The following is an 18,372-nucleotide window of genomic DNA, read 5'->3' as shown; positions in this document are numbered from 1 at the left end:
ATAAGGGTGGCTGGGGAGCTCACTCTTGTGGTGGCACCTGGCCGACTCATACAGTGTCTTCACTGCAACGGCCAAGGCCACGTACGGCGTGAGTGTTAAAATGCCTCTTTGTTCCAAGTGCCGGCGTTTTGGGCATGTTGAAGCGCAGTGTGTGCCTTCATACGCGTAGGTGACGGGGCCCGTGGACACCGAAGGAGCGTCCGAGCACCTTATAAACGTAACGGAAGCCGAGGAAGCAGCTCAAGGAGCTGGTGGTAGCGATCCCGTGAAAGCGACCCCCAGCACACCAAAGGAAGTAGGCCTCAGCCAGTAGGGGGAAAATGACGAGGTCGCTCCATCAGACGCGGTAACCACGACAAATATCTTCAGAAAAAACGCCGAAAGTTGCTTTGAAGCCGAGGCGGCGGGACCATCGTTGGAAAGACAAACGGAAGCAATGGAAACCAACCGAACTGTGACTGCGACGGCGTCCGCCAAACGCCGGCACGTCGAGTCGAAAGAAGGAAAAGGCAATGCAGCTGGAGATGCCAACATCTGAGAGCCACCAGTGAAAGCAACGCAGACGCGGCTGTCGACGCGGAGGACCCGGCCTAACATAGGCCTCCTGCGCTGGAGTTTTGGCGACATGCAGCGCCCCTAGCGGCCGACGCCTCTGGGTAGTACAAAAGCAGACGACCCTCGCCGCCCTCCATGTGTTTTCAATACAAGCCAGAGCGAAAGTTGGTTGTGGCGCTTTGTGGCGTGTTTAAATGACTGCATACTGTATGAAATAGCCCTTAAAGTAGTTGCAGGGGCTAAACAAAATAATATCCGCTAAAAGAAGCCGATTTATCGGCTTTCTTTTGAGCGAGCTGTCGCGGTGGTCGCGGCGTGGGACAGTATCGCCAGGTCGTGTGGTTTAACTGTTTGACGACAGTTAAAGTTTTTTCTTCTTGCGTGCGGTCGACAAAGGAAGGTTCACGAGTAGCATAAACACGGAACGCTGCTCATCCTATATCCTGAGGTAACTGCAAAAGGTTGCTTCAGCGGGAGCATGCAAGCGAACGCAAGAATTGCGCAGCCGACTCAGCTGACACTGCTGGCCTGGCACCGCCTTTCAAACGAGTGGAAATTTTGTTTCGTATTTTCGCAAACTGAATGATTCTTGCGTAACGTTTTACGCCGCACGATTTGACGATTTGCGAATGGCAGGGTACATGTATACTAGCGAGTAGTTGGGGCAATAGCGTCAAATAAACAAATTATGCGCTATTAAAGGTCGCAAAACACGCACCAAATCACACGCCCGCTGCCTGCAGAGATGTGTACTTCTATAACATCACATAACACAGCATAACATAACACAGCCGCATACACGGCGCGGGGCCCCGAATATTTACGTACGATCATCTCTGACTGTGTTGGTTTTCTAGTGCAGGGGTCGTCGAATCTGAACGCCGACCCGCCAGTTTTGACTTCAAATGGATCGTTAGACAGCGAGACAAGCACAGAGAACTGGCGTCCTCCAGTTGAATTGCCCCCCCCCCCCCCATCTTCACACTTTGCGAGATTATTGTCAAATATTATTAGAAATTCGCTGAATGTTTTCTCTTTGCATTCAAAGCCCCCCTCCTCCTCCCCCCCCGATACCCTCCAGCCCTCCTCCGTGTCGGCTGCATGGAACTCGGTCGTTGCTGACCCTCATTCTAGCCTATTAAGTGCGAACTGGGAATGTATAATGCAAGAGCGTAATGAAGTAAAGTGAGAGCAAACAAGGAAAGCGAGCGGCCTCTTAGTTCGGCCGACCACTTTGTTTTACGGCCACTAATTTCGGAATCGCAAAACAGATTTCACGCTTCTGACGGTCGCGGCATTTTGTCACTGAAACACGCAACAAAACGGCAAGCTAACGTGGCACCATGTATTCGTAACGGCGACGCAAACGAGCACTGTTTAATGAAAGTGCACGCATAGTGTGCAGGTACGCAAAAGAGCGGTGCACCGCAGCAGGCGAGTTTGTGGTCCGCCGGACTCGCTGGCTTTTTGAAGCGCGATCGTCGCCGATTGCGTTACTCTTCTTTTTTGATCGGCTGTTTTTGAGAAGTCTTTGTCACCTAGAGTATTAGCTTAAACTAGAAATTTCACTTCGTACGACCATCGATCGGTGAACCTGCGAGTAGCAGACGCCGTCACGGTCCCGGCACTTTCGTCAGCGCTGTAAACGTGTATAGCGCTGCAAAGCCTTTTTTCCTTAATGCCAAGTTGATCGCTGAAATAGATCGGACGCGTCGGGGTGAGCTGGTGACCAGGTCACAAAATAATCGGGAGCGTCGAGCTCATTTTGCTTCTGTCAACACGAGATCCTATGGGACCCGCGCAGCTTTGTACTACCCGGAAGTACTGCCCGGAAGCCGCTTGCGCAGCTCCCCCTGGGCAGCGCAGGAGGCCTATAGCTCCTGATCGGCGCCCATCGGAAACGCTACCCCAGACGCGGAACGCAGGGTACAGCGCAGTGGCGGGCGGGAGCGCCTAGCCATTTAGACACGCGAAATGTAAGCACCACGCTCTCGTCCTCTATGTGATTTAAAATGTCTGAGGATCCCACACTGAACGTAGCTACACTCAACGTCAGGGGCTTGTCGGGGAAAAGGAAACAAAGCCAAGTGCACCGATTGATAACGGAGCACGACGTTGATGTGTTAGCAGTTCAGGAAACTAAACTTCACAGATAGGAAGAGACTGAGAGCAGGGTGCGGCGTTTCACGCCAAGGTAAAAACAAAACATGAATAAACAAACCAAATACAAGGTTCGCAACAATATATACAGGGTGTCCCAGCTATCATGCACCAAGTTTTAAAAAAAATGTAATGGCGTAACTCGAAGAAAACCTATTGGATAAAGTTTGCAGTACTGTGAAGAAGCGGTGACTAATTTTTTCGATAATGAGACTCAACTAATTATTTCTAATTAATTATCCAACTCGATAATTACTGTCCTAATCACTGAAGTGTCACTGAGGCATTTTTAGGTATCGACTAGGGGCATCTGACTGCGGTATTTTCAGCGACGAACTAATTGCGTACTCATTTATTCTGACTGATAAAGAAAACCCTCGAAATATGAAAAATACCACGTGACGGCGCATCCGCGCGCATTGTAAATCAGCGTCCCCAAATAAGCTGATTGAAAGCAACTGCTTCCGGTGTTACCCACCCGAAGAGACAGCGCATCACCTTGATAAGGCGCGTGTGCAGATAAGGCACAAACTCGGTGGCGATTTCTTCTTTATTTCTTTTGTTTATTTCATTCTGGCTAACTCAGAGGCAGCCTGTTTGAGGGCGTTGCTTTACGATGCGCGCGGACGCGCCGTCACGTGGTATTTTTCATATTTCGCGGGTTTTCTTTATCAGTCAAAATAAATGTGTACGTAATTAGTTCGTCGCTGAAAATACCGCAGTTAGATGCCCCTCGTGGGTACCTACAAGTGCCTCATTGACACTTTCGTGATTAGGACAGTACTTCGCGAGTTAGACAATTAATTACAATTATTTAATTAAGTCTCATTAACGAAAAAAATGCTGTCCGCTTCTCCACAGTACTGCAAACATTATCCACTAGGTTTTCTTCGAGTTACGCCATTACTCTTTTTTTAAATCTTGGTGCATGATAGCTGGGACACCCTGTATATATATATATATAAACTCTAGCGTGTAATCGTGGCAACACTTGCGCGGAACGAAAAGACACGTCATAGCCCACAGCCGTTCAAGGTGATGTTCAATGATGATTAGCACTTCACAAAAAAATGACTATAAGCGTTGCTTACACTTATAGCAACAATGACAGAGTAAGAGTCGTTGCGGCAGTGAAGAAGCAAATCGGTTGGAATCGTAGACTCAACGTTCGTGATGGTCGTGAAGGTTTCGTACAGCTTCGCTACCTTCAAGACTTACCCATTAGTGAGAGCTTCCTTTATTTTTCACATACACTGATGTGCAGTATATAAAGGCTCAATTCGCTAACCTTTTTGGGAAAATGGTATGCTTCGATCTCGCACTCAGCTCGGCGTCAAAAGGAGAGCTAAAAAATCTGGAAAAATTCAGAGAATAATGCGCAGCATTCTTATGCCACTTGTCAAGAGTGTGAGTTCCTTACAGCCAAATATGACTGTATTTTGAATACACACGCTTTCTGACGTTCTTTTGCGGACTTCTTTCGCGTACTGTTCGGTTTTGGGGGAAATGTATAGGATGAATATGTTTGATATCGTTGGGTAATTTTTGTAAAAAGTTTGTTTTCTGTTTTTTTTATGTTTTTTCAAAACTCTGTCCGACAGATTATCTCCATTTACGCTATTATAACGATTAGAGGTGGAACTTCCGCCAAAATTTCATCTTTATATATGGAAATGCAGGGCGTTACACGGTCCTGGCTGTGGAGGCACAGGCCAATTAATAGCAATGTTTTCGCCCTTTCCTCTGTAGCCAGATGGGCAGGCAGGAACTCAGTAACTGCATGTCTGTTCACACGAAATTTTTCGTCACTCACAAAATGCCAAGTCCATTTCAGCAGCCCACGACACGTAAAGCGAAAGCGCACTGCTGATAATGCGGTGAGCGTCCGTTCCCTGTCGAACGCCCTCCCACCACTTCTCCGACTGCAGACGATGATGATGATGATCACTATTCGTTTCCCTTTTGTAGCGGGATAATGACATGTCATCTTACCAAAAAGGACTAATATACCCATGTTTTACGCTCTTGGTTTAATACTAGCGCTGCTTAGGGCAGGCACAAAAGCTTACTATGCACAAAATACCTTTTTTCCTGTTACAGGTGGCAACTGTCCTAGGCAATATTCCCCTTTCTGCTTTTCGTCCACCAGCATTCGAATCTTCTTTTCGTCCCCTCGACAGCCTCCGAGTTAACTTCCTCTGTGATACCCTTAAATCCTAGGGCTTCTGGAAGCCCAATATTCCTTTCATGTAGATTTGGATGGATACCCTCACATTCTAACACTATGTGCCGCATAGTTTCTGTTTCTTTTCCGCAGACCACGCATACCCCATCATTTTGTGAATACTTCCCCACAACACTCTTAGTTCGCAGGCAACGTGCTCTAGCCTCAAAAAGCAAAGCACTGCCCTGGGAATTATCGTTGAAATTTTCCTTTCTGATGTTAAATTTCTCAGCCCTGTACATCTCTATACGTATATCTAACTACGATCACTTAAGCGCCGCGCCGCGGCTTCCATGGGCAGCACACCAAGGTCTCTTACAGCGCGACGGCGGAGATTCATGACTAGAAAAGCATTGAAGGACTGTGCGTCTAGTCATGAATTCTAGAACTTAGGCGAGCAGAGCCATTGTGCCTCCCAGGCTCGGCTGAGAGCGTCGCTCTGCCTGTTCGAACTGTCATGTTGTTACCACGCCAAAATGCCGCTGCCCCTATCAACGCTGTCGTCTGCTCACCATGCATTATGCAGTTTTCTATTGTCTTTCTATCGCCTAAACGGAGACAACTCCCCCCGCAAGCCGCTCATTCATCGCGCTATGACTGTATAACGGACGTAGATTTTTTGGGCGCCTTCTGACTATGGAACGCTAAACACAAACACAAAAATCTGTTAGATAAAAGACTAAGTGGGCGAGTTTATTTACCTAAACTATTATACAACAGAGCCCACGCTGTGTCACCAGAGGTATTCAGGCGCTGAAGCAGCAATCCTCTCAAAATAGACAAAATAATGTTGAACGCTCGCAGAGGGGCCGATAGAAATGAATTACATCAGCATGATTTTTACGAAATGCCCTCCTATGCGAAACTCATTTATCTCGCTTCGGGAGACATACCGAGTGCGTGCACACAAAAAATGCAATTCACCAAGAGAAATGTTATACGTCTATATCATTCTCAATGCGCACGGAGGGTTCGGAAGTAAGATGCACGGATAAGTGTCACGCGTCAGATAGAACAGTCGCTGCCAAAAGAAAAGTAATTATGGAGTGCGAGTTCTGCGTTTCTTCGGGGTGTTCTTTGGGGATTTCTTGTTAAGACGCACGGGTGAGTGTGAGTTCGGAGTGTTCTTTGGGGATTTCTTGTTAGGACGCACGGGTGAGTGTGAGTTCGGAGTGTTCTTTGGGGATTTCTTGTTAGGACGCAGCGGTGAGAGTGAGCACTTCATCGCATCTACCGGGCTCATAAATCGTCTGCTGTACATCGAAGGCGAGAGCGTGGGGTCAGCATCTGCAAGCCTCGCGTAGGTGCCGTACTCCCGCGGCAAGTATTGGAAGCAGTAGGCCGCAGAATACTCCACTGATGCGATAATCACAAAGGCAAGGTCCTCGCGGTTGATTCTTGCGAGCAATGGCAAAAAAAAGCCGACTGTAGCGCCCAAGCGAGCGCCTACAAAGGACAAGCACACTGCAACCGCCCGAATAGGGGTCGGGAAGAGTTCGATGACGTAGGCAATGTTCAGAAATACCGTGGCGTTGGAAGTAGCCTCCGCCAGGACGAGGACGACACTGCCGACGACGTGTAACGAGGATACCCAGATGGCGGCGAGCGCAGCAATGCTTCCAAGGAGACACAGGGTGCCAATGTTCAGGAAGGCCATGGTAATGAGCCTTGTCCTGTCAGTCAAGTTACCAAACTTCAACACGAAGCAGTATGCAAGGACGTTGGCGCACATTGAAGCCCAGTCCATCCACGGAAAAACTGCGCTCTTTCTGACTCGTAAAAGAAGCAACGAGCGGTATGCTACGATAACGCAAAACAAAGACAAGAACATGATCGCCGCTCGACGTCGTGCAACTCTTGCCATGTCCGCGGCCCGTGTTGTCCTTACATCCATGCCAATTTCTGTCTTGAGTCTGCGTTCAACCCTTTCCAGAAGGAGAGTGACGCCGTCGCTCTGGACACGATTCAACTCTGCGGCTCTGCGCATGACGCGACCCGCCGCTTCGAGCCTTCGGCTGGCAATAAGCCATCGAGGAGACTCCACCGCGAGAAGTAAAATGACTGTGACGAGAAGCGTGGGTGCCAAAATGAGCAGCTGAATGTGAAACCAGTGAAAGGGCCGTACCCATTTGAGGATAACAATCCAGGTATCGGCCAGCGACTGGCCCATCAGGAGGGCCACGGAATATAAAGACGATCGTCGTGCACACGAGGCAGCCTCTGCCAGCATGGTACCTGTCACTGCGCAAAGCGAGATGGTGCACCCGGAAAGGAGGAACCTGGTCCCTAAGTACACGGGGTATGACGGTGCAAAACAACTGGCCAGGGTGGCCACCATCAAAACAGTGGCAGAGCCCAGGACTACCGGCAATCGGCCGAAGGTGTCTGCGATGTAGCCCGAAGGCAGAAGGAATACAATGGAACCGGCCATGAATGCCGCGTTGCCGAGCAGCTTCACTGAACGCCGGTTGCACACCATGTTCCACTCACTGACGATACTTGTATGGACCCGTTCGAGGTCGTAGTCCCAAGCATCGCACTCCACGACTGTGGTGTCGTTGGGGTCTCCGGGGTAGGCGTAGACCGTGCATTGGCTGTACCGACCATCCGGCTTGAGGGGAATGGCGATGCTTTTCCACGTATTGGCAGAGAGGTTCCAGCCAGTTGGCTGCCTGCACCAGTGGTCGACATCGGTTGAGATGAGCGGGAAGGCAATTGCGTGGGTAAGCATGACAAAAGTGGCGATGGCTGTGAAGAGGACAATGCGGTTTTGGAAGTGACCGCTTCCGAAGGCCTCTTCGCAGTCAAAACCTTCGCTGGTTTCGATGTCAACGATCATGAAGCTCTTCAGGGAAAGGCACGGGAACGCTTTCTTCTCGGTCAGTTGCGGCATATTAGTTCGGGTGGCGAAAAACGAAGGACAATGGGCATACGTTCGTTTTAGTCTGACGCTGCTTCTTCTGTGCGCGTGCCTTACTTGGTGATGATGATGATAATATTCATGTTTCACCAATGACACATTCCGAACACAGAATACGTCAGTTAGCCTGGTTGTTTGACATAAGTTATGAGTCGACGTTATAGGAACGCCTTACAAAAAGTTAAATGGCCGACTACAGTGATAAGTTGGAAGAGTTAAATCGAGAAAGAAAAGGACTGGTAGCGTGGGAGAAATGCCGACAAGAAATTCTTCTTCCTCTTCTCCCTCCACGTCTCATGTTGTCACTAAAATAGACGAACAGACGTACAGCACAGCAGTTTGGACCCAACCTCCAGCGGAGATATTTGGCAACGGCAGGATGTGCATGATAGAGACCACGTAGTCTGCGCCTACCCGCTGCTGTTTCTTTTGCGGGGAGAGTCTGCTTGCACGTAATTTCACGCAAGTGGTGTATAAGAGTTTTAAACATTACTTTGAATTAGTGTACAAACGCGATTTCAAAGACTAACCGAAGGCCTGACCTAACAAAGCCTGACCTAACGTAAACAGGAAATAAAAAAATCTTGCCTAACCTTTTGTTGTTTGACCCAGCCTTTGCTAAACTAACATTTCCAGAAAGCAAACTTTATAAACTCTTAAAACTAACCTGAGCCAAGAAAATTGTTTCTATAACTCAAGATAAAAAAAAATGAAGGTTGCCTAGCCGGCACGAACCACTGGCATTCGCGCCTGCAAGTTAAAGGAGAACCTCTGCAACATAACGGCAGACGCTCTGCCCTGTGCTAACAAAGTCTTAAATATTGGGATATCCTAGGACGGCACCCTAGCTGTGACTCCAGCCCTGAGCTGGAGCCCCGGCGGACAGTACTCTACACATTTCTCTTAAAAAAAGCAATTTATTATCAATAGGCGCTTCGGCAGAGTCCTTGGCCACACGACTTCTATGATTAACATGCGAACTCGTATATACTACAACGGGAGTCCCCGGAAAGAATATTTGTGCAAGGTTTTGTTAACGTTATAGGTAAATTGAGTTTTACGAACATTTGACTGTGATTCTTTCTTAACCGAAAAAGAAGGAAGCAATAAAGAATTAATTTCATCACCGGTTACAACCATTCATCCTTCGTGTGTACAAGCCACAACGTTCAGTTGGAAGAAGAAGAGGAAGAAGAGAAAGATGAAGAAGTAAGAGGAAAAAGAAGAGAAGGAGGAAGAAGAGTAGGAAAAGTAACGAGGAGAAGAAAAGGGGAAGAAGAAGAAGAGAAAGAGGAATGAAATGGATGACTTTTATACGAGGAGGCCAATAGGCCTTGTTTAGGGACGTGGTAAAAAGGGTAGTGGAAGACGGTTCATATAAAGTCTTTTCACTGCAGTGTGAGCGTTCACTTAGCGCGATATGGACAGTTGAAGTTGTGGCGAGGACACTCTAATACGACCATCATCGGGGTATCCAAAAGGAGCCGTTCAGGAGCCACAAAGGGTGTGCTTCTGGGGACATCTAGAGAGTGGGTGAACGATCCACTATCATACTACTTTATAGAGACCTGTTTCGAGACCAAATTCTGTAATTGGCTTTAAAATTTGGCGGTTGTTCCTGAGATGTTGGACATGTTCTTCAGAAGTCGTCGGGTGTACTTGAATTGTAAGTAACTGGTCGCGGTCAGTTGAATAAGATGAACATTCCCAGACGAGGTGGAAAAGCTTCGGTGTATTGTTGCTGCCACAGTAAGGGAACAGATGACTACCAAGGTGCCTATGCGTTGTCCATTTGGAGATGCGTCCGGAGTGTATGCTGAGTCAGGGTAGATTTTATTGGCAAACATTTCTGCTGTTCTTGGTAGGAACTGCAGAGGAGCAAGAAAACCAAGTGGTGAGGCGTCGGCAAGCCGTTGCTGGCTGAGGTTCTTAATTCGACGGTATTTTTGCTGCTAGTGGAATTCGCGTGCTTGTTTGGGTTAGGTCGTTCTTGGATGGACGTGGGAACCATAGGAGGATTGTTGAAACACTCCCGGGCAGCATTATTCGCCGAATGGTTTCCGTCCCCTCCATGTGTGTGAGCAGTCCAGCCAGACCACTCATATCTTGAACCCTTCGTGACTGAGGACCCGAATTTTGTAAAGAATATTGGTAGCCATAGAATTGGGCGAGAAGGTCCAGTTCAGTTCCTGTAGAGCTACACGGGAGTAAGTGATGACACGGAACTAGTTGGTGGTAATAAATAATGTCGTACTTTTTATGGTCTGAACGGAGCCGATGATTCCGCAAAGTTTGACTCCATCAGTGAGACCGTATGTGTTTGTTATGCTTCGAGAGCCATTAAGCTGGGGGATGTCAGGGCAGGTCGAGACAACTGCTGCTGTTGTGCCGTTCATGGCTGCGTCTGTGAAAATGTCGATTTCATCCGAAGCTGTTTCATTGGCGAGAGTGCGGAAATATTGTCCCCGCATGGCGCGTTTACGGTGAGAAATGGGTCGGCGTCTGAGGTGGACCAGGGCGGGTCGCTCCCAGGGTGGAACAGCAGGTGGAAGAAGTCAGCATTAAAAGTACTGTTTAATGTGTCCCACTTCAAAATAGATTGTCCTTGAGGTACGTATTCAAGGTTTTTCTGAAAGCGGAGCGTCGCCTCCTCTATAAAGTTAGCGACGGGAGGAAGCGAAACTGCTTCCGATAGTACGTCTCTTTTGGTATGCAGTGGAATCCCCGTGATAGTACGGATTACATGTCTTGAATATGTTCAGCTCGTTTAAATGGTGGGGACGCAATTCATAAACGGGGAAGCCATAAGTCAGTCGTCTGTGCGCAGCGGTAGACGTTCGCGTCATGCCCCGGGGGTTCAAAAGAAGGTCCCCTTCTCCCCTTGTAGTCTGAGTGGCGCTGGCTACCACCCGCATGCGTCAGATACAGTTTTAGTAAATATAAATACCCCAGAAAGTGAAGGAGAACACAGTCGCCCAGATAGCCGAATTGTTAAGGCATTCCAGATCTAATCGAAAGGTGTGGGTTTGGTTCCCACTCTGGGTGCGTGTGTTTCTTTCTTTCTTTCTCACATAATTAATTAATTAATAAAAAAATAATGTAACGTCACTAGCGGTAAAAAATAGTCTAACCATTCTCCTATGCCTTCTTTGGCATTGTAGACTGCCGGCATTTCTTTCTGTATTTCCTAACGAGCCCCTCGTTTTCAAAGCCTATTATCTTGCGAAAGCTTAGCGAGGGGCCTCGGTTCTGGCAGCCTTGATGCTAAGGTAGCATAAGAGGGTTTCCCGCCAGTTACCCGCTTATGACAGGCTGTAGACCTTCGCTCACGCCCTGGGGGTTGAAAAGAAGGTCCCCTTCTCCCCGTGTAGTCTGAGTGGCCCTGGCTACCACCCTCAAGCGTCAGATACAGTTGTAGTAAATATAAGTACCCCAGAATGTGAAGGAGAACACAGTCGCCCAGATAGCCGAATTGGTAAGGCATTCGAGATCTAATCGAAAGGCGTGGGTTCGGTCCCCGCTCAGGGCGCGTGTTTTTCTTTCTTTCTTTCTCACGTAATTAATAAAAAATAATGTAACGTCACTAATGGTAAAAAATAGTCTAACCATTCCCCTATGCCTTTTTTGGCGTTGTAGACTGCCGGAATTTCTTTCTGTATTTCCTAACGAGCTTCTCACTTCCAAACCCTATATATATATATATATATATATATATATATATATACATGCAACTGTGCCTCCTTCTCATTTGCAACTTTCCTCTCTCCCTTCTTCTTTTCTTCCTTTTTCCCCACCTTCTGTATAGTTACGACATGTTTTTGTTACTCTCGCGCTCTTTTACTCTCCCCGAGTGTTCTGATTGGCGAGGCTGAAGAGAAAGGGAAGCCCTCGGAGGCAAAGTGTGTATAAGCGTTTTTCTGTCTATTCTAAGCTAACCCCCGAAGAAAGGTCCTCCTTTCGAAACTGTTGGGAACAATGAACTCTGCGGGTTTAGTTTTATTTTTGATTTCGTTCTCTGTTGTTTTCTGTGTCTTGTGTGTTTTCTCCCACGCGCAACGTTTGCGCTCATTACCGGGATTCGTTCGGCGTTGCTCGCGCGCTCCGGCGAGTGGACGCGTTCTTGTGGTACTGATCATTAAAGACGATAGTCTTTCTTGGGCTACTTAAAGCCAGAAATTTTCGTCTGACTGTATGTCTGTCTGTCTGTCCGTCCGTCTGTCTGTCTGTAACTCGATTCAGCCACCCGGCCAAAGCAAAATTGATATTGCGCAATAGTCTTTTGTACTCACTGCTAAATGTAAACGTCGAAGTCCGGTTTATATGTTCATACTTATCCACTTTGTTGACAAGTATGAACATATAAGACAAGAAATTAGTACACAAGGGATATTTACAGTGTTCCTTTATTAAAATATTCATGCATGCTTTGTTTTTCAATAGCAAATGGTATTCTACATCTACGGCAGAGAACCACCGCCTCTTGGCGGCATATGAAAAATCACGCGGCAACAGCAACGGAAGGTTCCACTAGCTAGGTTCCACGTGTTGCTTGGAACGCACGTGGATCACGGCCACGTGGTCCTATAAACCTTGTAGTCGGCCGTCTCCATTCACGTGCGTCTCCGCTGTACTTAAGCGCTGGCATCGAGGAACCCGGCCTGTAGCAGTGGAACGCGGTAAATTCAAATCGCCTTGCGCAAACCTTTAGTGTGTTTACCTTGGGATGAGCGCAACGGTACAGGAACAGCATGAGAGGGGAGCGGGAAAGGAAAGGGGAGCATGTCCTTGGCAAATGTCTACAAAGACTATCGTCTTTTGGCGACATTTGAAACGAAACGCGGCCAAATATTTTTTCTCCGTACCTGTTTTTGCTACAAGCGCGCCGAGCTTTTCTTTCACACTTGCATTTCGACTCTCACATGTGGTTTTAAGTGCGAATGCACTTCTTAAGCGACCCTGAATCACGCGTCCACCGCCGTCCGTCCGTCCGCACCACATACCCACTTAGGGCGATTGGCCAAGAAGAGTTCCTAATTTCTTTAGCACATACCCACTTAGGGCGATTGGCCAAGTAATCCGAATCACGCGTCCACCGCCGTCCGTCCGTCCGCACCACATACCCACTTAGGGCGATTGGCCAAGAAGAGTTCCTAATTTCTTTAGCACATACTCACTTAGGGCGATTGGCCAAGTAATCTAAATCACGCGTCCACCGCCGTCCGTCCGTCCGCACCACATACCCACTTAGGGCGATTGGCCAAGAAGAGTTCCTAATTTCTTTAGCACATACCCACTTAGGGCGATTGGCCAAGAATCGGGCGTGAGAAGGGCTAATTCACCCGCTTAAAGGAGTACTGACACGAAATTTCAAAGCTGAGATCCGCTCTAGCAATCAAGTACAACGACAACACAAATAGGTGTCTGTGAATAAATGCATCTTTCTTTCTTTGTAGTTGTGTGTGTGTGTGTGATCTCTCTTTCGCGAACATTACCGAACCGCGCAAATTCAACTCCTGCATTCGCACTTTCACATTCTTCCCCTTGGGGAAATGCGGGGAAATTTTTGGTTCTGCTTCTCCCTTCGTGTTCCTATAAGCCCCGTAGACATTAACCCGACGACCCGCCGCGGTGGCTCAGTGGCTAAGGCTTTGCGCCTCTTAGCATGAGGTCGCGATTCGATTCCCGGCGGAGGCGGCCGCTTTTCTGATGGAGGCGAAAAGGAAAAACGCCCGTGTGTACGAGATTTCGGCGCACGTTAAAGATTCCCAAGTGGTCAGAATTTTTCCGGAGCCTTTCACTACGGCGCGCCTCATTGCCTGCGTTGCGTCGTGGTTTAAACCCCACAATCAAATCAATCAATACATTAACGGGGAGCAGAATACCGTACTTGCGCGGTTCGAACGCACCCCCTACTGTAACGCGCGGGTGAGTTCGCGAGTGAAAATTCGAAAAAAAAAAATTTGACACTGATGGTACTGCGCAGATGAAAAAGACGTGACACCACCAGGAAGAGGGAGATCGTATGCAGCTCTGGAAGCCAAAAATGATTGTGCGTTGTGAGGTTGCTCATCGAGCCCCTGCTGGAAATAAAGTTATAGCGGGGAGCATTAAAGCTGTTTCAGATTTCAAGTATTTTGATCTTCATAATTTTAGGTGTTACGGGCTAATTTCAGAATCACAATAAAAAAACATGCAACAGCTGACCAAGGTACGCGGCATGCCATTGAGGAATTAGTGCGGTTAATTCATTCACGTGGTGTTGCGGGATTGTTTTTATTGGATTGAGTTTGATTTTGGGGGGACTTTCAGTCAGCCGCATGGCAATGTTGCTGGCCACTTTAAAGCGTATTTTGGTTTTGAGCCCAATTATAACACGCACACAAATATTTAGGTTACCTTTTACCAAAAGAAGCTGCACATTAGAATCGTGAAAATACGGTAAATCTTTCTCCAAAACCCCTCGTCTTCCCTCACCTAGATTGTTTGAACGGGGTTCATATAAACGCTGGAGGGGTCAAGGTAGCTGAACCCCCCAGTCGACTCGACCCTTTCTCGTAGAGTCCATGTATCCGGGGCTATAGTCTATAGTTAAGCGCTCCGCACGTTTGGCACGTGCGGTGGCCGCGGCGACCACTTTTCTGATGGAGGGGGAAAGCAAAAACGCCCGTGTGTACAAGATTTCGGCGCACTTTAAAGATCCCCAGGCGGCCAAAATTAATCTGGAGCCCTCCACTACGGCGCGTCTCATCGCCTGCGTCAGTCAGTCAGTCAGTCAGTCAGTCAGTCAGTCAGTCAGTCAGTCAGTCAGTCAGTCAGTCAGTCAGTCAGTCAGTCAGACTGGTAATTATTTACAGTTCGGTAAGCGAACACCTACAATAAACAGATAACACAATGACATTGCCTCCCCCCTGTTGAGTCGCTGCACATGATCCTTATAAGAAATCGAAACCAGCTAGCCCCCGCACATGATCTTGGTTTGTGAAATTGTAAAAGGAGCCTAGCAAGATCTACACTTATGTAAATTTTCTTGGTTCTTTGTTTTAATTGTTTGTAACGTGAACGTAACTAATTAAATGTAAATAATCTGTAATTATTATATGTTCATGGGTGTTCAGTGTGCAAAAAAGCATGCAGTTTGGAAATGGTCACGCAGTAAAACGATGCCGTGTGGCTTGGTGCTTTTCTGTGAATTGCGGTCGCGAATTCTGTATTTGCACGCTTTTCATTGCCTTGACTGAAGTTTTAAGACATCTGTCATGTGTTCTGCGTGGGTAAAATTTGGAAAAAAAAAACAACATAAACGTTTGCGTACGCACGGCGCTGTTTGCTCGGTATGCAAAACTTGATAAAAAAACCAGAAAGACCAATGCAGAAACATTGACGTACGCTGGCCAGCCCAAAGCACGCCACTGATCCCTCATTTGACAAAACACGACAGAAAATCATCAAACAACGAAGAAAAAAGTACCCGCACGATAGCCTCGATGGCTAAAGCACGGCGGACGCGGTCTGCTCGGTTAGCCAATTTCGATGAAAAAATGAGCAAACAGTAAATACACGACGTAGGTACCTTTCCCATAAAAAGGTTGGTACAGTAATAGCATTATCTACTATTTTTACAAGAAAAAAGAACTGTCTCTCCTTAGAAAGAGAGAGAGAGAGAGAGAGAGAAAGAATCACCTTTTATTGAGCCCAATAAGGTATTGGCTAGTGCACGCAGGCACCGTGTGGGGTGGAACCCTCTGGGATGGCAAGAGGCTCATCGAAGACCTGAAGGCGAAGTATCTTAGTACGGCGCGCGGGCAGTTTCCACCAGTCATGGGCACGTTACCGAAAAAAAGTAACAGTGTTACAGTTACAGTTACCTAACCGAACAAAGTAACTCTGCTACAGTTACAGTTACGAATTTTCCAAAAGTAACCAGTTACAGTTGCAGTTACTGCAAAAAAGTAACGTCGTTACTTTTCTGTTTCTGAAAAGATTTGGCTTATTTATTAGAAACGTACGAAGGCATGCAGGTAATAAAAATTACACGTAGTAAAGCCTACAACAGCGGTACTTAAAATGATGCACTCTCATGCCCAAACAAACAATCGTTGTGTACGCCGCATTTTTTTTATTACGGAAGTTTTGATATCCATCACAAGGAGCTTTATTTTTTTGTTGCTGCACTCTCGCTGTAAGAAATGTATTTGCAAACATCATTGTAGCACAGAATTAGTCGTTTTTCAAAATTGGAATCAGAGAGGCCGAACCTATACTGTACCAAGCTGGATGACAACACAGCCGAAACGATCTTTCAATGTCAACTTAATTTATGTTCGCGTACAATGCCGTCGCTTGTCCGCCCCGCGTAGTGAGAGAGTATGGGAAAAAGGGGGCTAAGGTGGCGGATCGACAGAAGGCCCTTGGAGGAATGGGGAAACGGACGTGGTAGTACATCGGTTGTCGAAGTGTTTTTGAAAGATACTCAAAAATGCGCGTCGTTAACTTTTTATTTCGTGCTTGTGGTCGGAGACGGAGGCCAATTTGAGCCACTGCCGAAGCGACGTTTGTCTGTGGGCCCTCGGAGTTGTTCTCCCGCCCCAACCCCTAGCCACCCACATCCCCGGAATGAGACAAGATATTTCCAAAGGGAATAGAAACTGAAATGAACGCTTTACTATTTCCCCACTCACCCGCCTTCCCCCTGTCCTCACAAAGGCGGATTTCGCCGTCTCGACCGGGAAACACTCAGCCTTCCACAGCAGTCACGTCGCCGATCCCAGGAACCCCTCCCTTCGTTTGCTTTGAGGCGTAGGCCGAACGAAGTTCGCCCAAGTATTCCTTGCACGCAACATTCAGAATCAGATGTAGCTACTGTTTTCCTTTCGGCCACAGCCCTCGAAACGAAGTCGTGAGGCTTTCCAAGAACATTTCTTCATGCTGTGGCAGTGTGGTCAGACGTCTGCCGGCCAAGATGGTGGCTGGTGTGAGGGCACTCGGGGGTCACCATCGTTGGGGCCGTCGTATGTGTGGAGGGGCTTGAAATTTATTAGTTCCTTGACCTCGCTCGAGTACTGTTGACAGCTCAATGAAGCCTCTAGACGAGGGGTCCCAAGCGCGTGGTCCCAAATACGGCCAGGCGTCTCTAAAGAGCACAATGGTCGCAAGCAACGGCGACTTGTGAATCGAACACTCTACAGTGCGCACAGGGCTGGGCGAGCGCGAGGCCACCGAGAGACTCCGCGCGGCGTTTTATGACCCCAGAAACGGGGCTGTACGTCGTTAATGAGAAAGCGACGCTCTGACCGGAGTTTTCCAGGCTTCCGCGAAAGTGACGGTTGTAGTGCGTTGTGCGTTCAGTGCGTTCAGGTTTCAGTGCGTTGTGCGGCATTTGTGGGTGTTTGTTTTTCTGTTCGCCTTTGTGTCAAACACTTTTACTGCGCCCCAGATGTGGCGAAAATGGTGCAGCCGCGCGTCGGCCTATAGGCTCTGGCGCTTCAACATGCATTCACGTGCGCTTAGACACGTGTCGCAGCGTTATTTATGTCCTGGGTGAGAACGATATCACGCTGCTGAGGAAAATACTTAGGACTTAGAAACTTCGAGCCCTTAGTAGACTGCGTGAGACACCACGCACACGTGCACGCCTAAACATTTCTAGTCCAGATGTTTTTCACCCATGCGAAGGGAGTGAGCTGGCATAGATGAAGTAGACGATGGTGCTGCGGAAGAAAGGCCGAAAAAGTGAAACGCGCAAACTGCGCATCTGTTGTTAATGAGTGTGGCTGTTGGATAACTTTTTTTACAGAAATAAAGTAACTGTAACGATATTTCTCGTTACAGTTACTCCACAAAAAAGTAACAGTGTTACAGTTACAAGTTCCTCTTATGTAAAAGTAACGAGTTACAGTTACAAGTTACTGAAAAAAGTAACTAATTACCGGTAACGCGTTACTAGTAACTAGTTACTGCCGAAGACTGGTTCCCACTGCCGGAGGATTCAATAAGGGGCACCCGAAAATCCGGAGCTGGACGAGCCCTTTACAACCACAGAACTTCTGACGGCCATCGACGAGAGTAACAAAAGAACTACCACCTCCCCTCGCGGTCACCCCTGTGTAGATGCGACGCATAGGAGGTTCACGTTACAGCGTTGGACAGCGGAGGAACGGCGCTGGAACGATGGAGCGGAGCGGCGCAGGCAGCGCGTTTTATAGCGCGCGTAACAGTGAGGGGACGTGACAGCGCCAGTGCGTCTGCCACGGCTATGACGCAACACAATCCAACACACTCCACTTTAATCCAATCCAATCCCAATCCAATCCAATCCAATCCAATCCAATCCAAGCCAAGCCAAGCCAAGCCAAGCCAATCCAATCCAAGCCAATCCAATCGAATTCATTCCAATGCCCCTTGCGAGAGAGTGTTCGCTGTTGGAGAGGAGAGGGGGTGAGTCGCGGAGAGGAGAATGGGAGAGGGGCGGACGCCGACAACAACGACGCCGACGTCGGATAGAGGGATAAGGCGG

At 47.9% G+C, this 18,372-nt stretch overlaps 1 protein-coding gene across 1 annotated transcript; it reads right to left on the bottom strand.

Annotated features, from left to right (window-relative positions):
* Positions 1 to 4,060: 4,060 nt before the first annotated feature.
* On the bottom strand, positions 4,061 to 7,832 carry LOC144159912 (organic anion transporter 3-like). Its single transcript, XM_077691568.1, has 2 exons — positions 7,065 to 7,832; positions 4,061 to 4,069 (listed from the first exon to the last, which is right to left on the bottom strand). Exons 1-2 carry the CDS (start codon positions 7,830 to 7,832, stop codon positions 4,061 to 4,063), a joined length of 777 nt encoding a protein of 258 aa, XP_077547694.1.
* Between the last annotated feature and the right edge of the window lie 10,540 nt (positions 7,833 to 18,372).

This window comes from Haemaphysalis longicornis, unplaced genomic scaffold, assembly GCF_048455015.1.
Source record: "Haemaphysalis longicornis isolate Haplotype H1 unplaced genomic scaffold, Haemaphysalis longicornis Haplotype H1 scaffold_10, whole genome shotgun sequence".
Lineage (NCBI taxonomy): Eukaryota > Metazoa > Arthropoda > Arachnida > Ixodida > Ixodidae > Haemaphysalis > Haemaphysalis longicornis.
This window is presented reverse-complemented; position numbering and strand designations above follow the sequence as displayed.

Bases quoted from the DNA above. Each gene is read 5' to 3' on its own strand.
- LOC144159912 (XM_077691568.1), bottom strand. From the start codon at position 7,832: ATGCCGCAACTGACCGAGAAGAAAGCGTTCCCGTGCCTTTCCCTGAAG.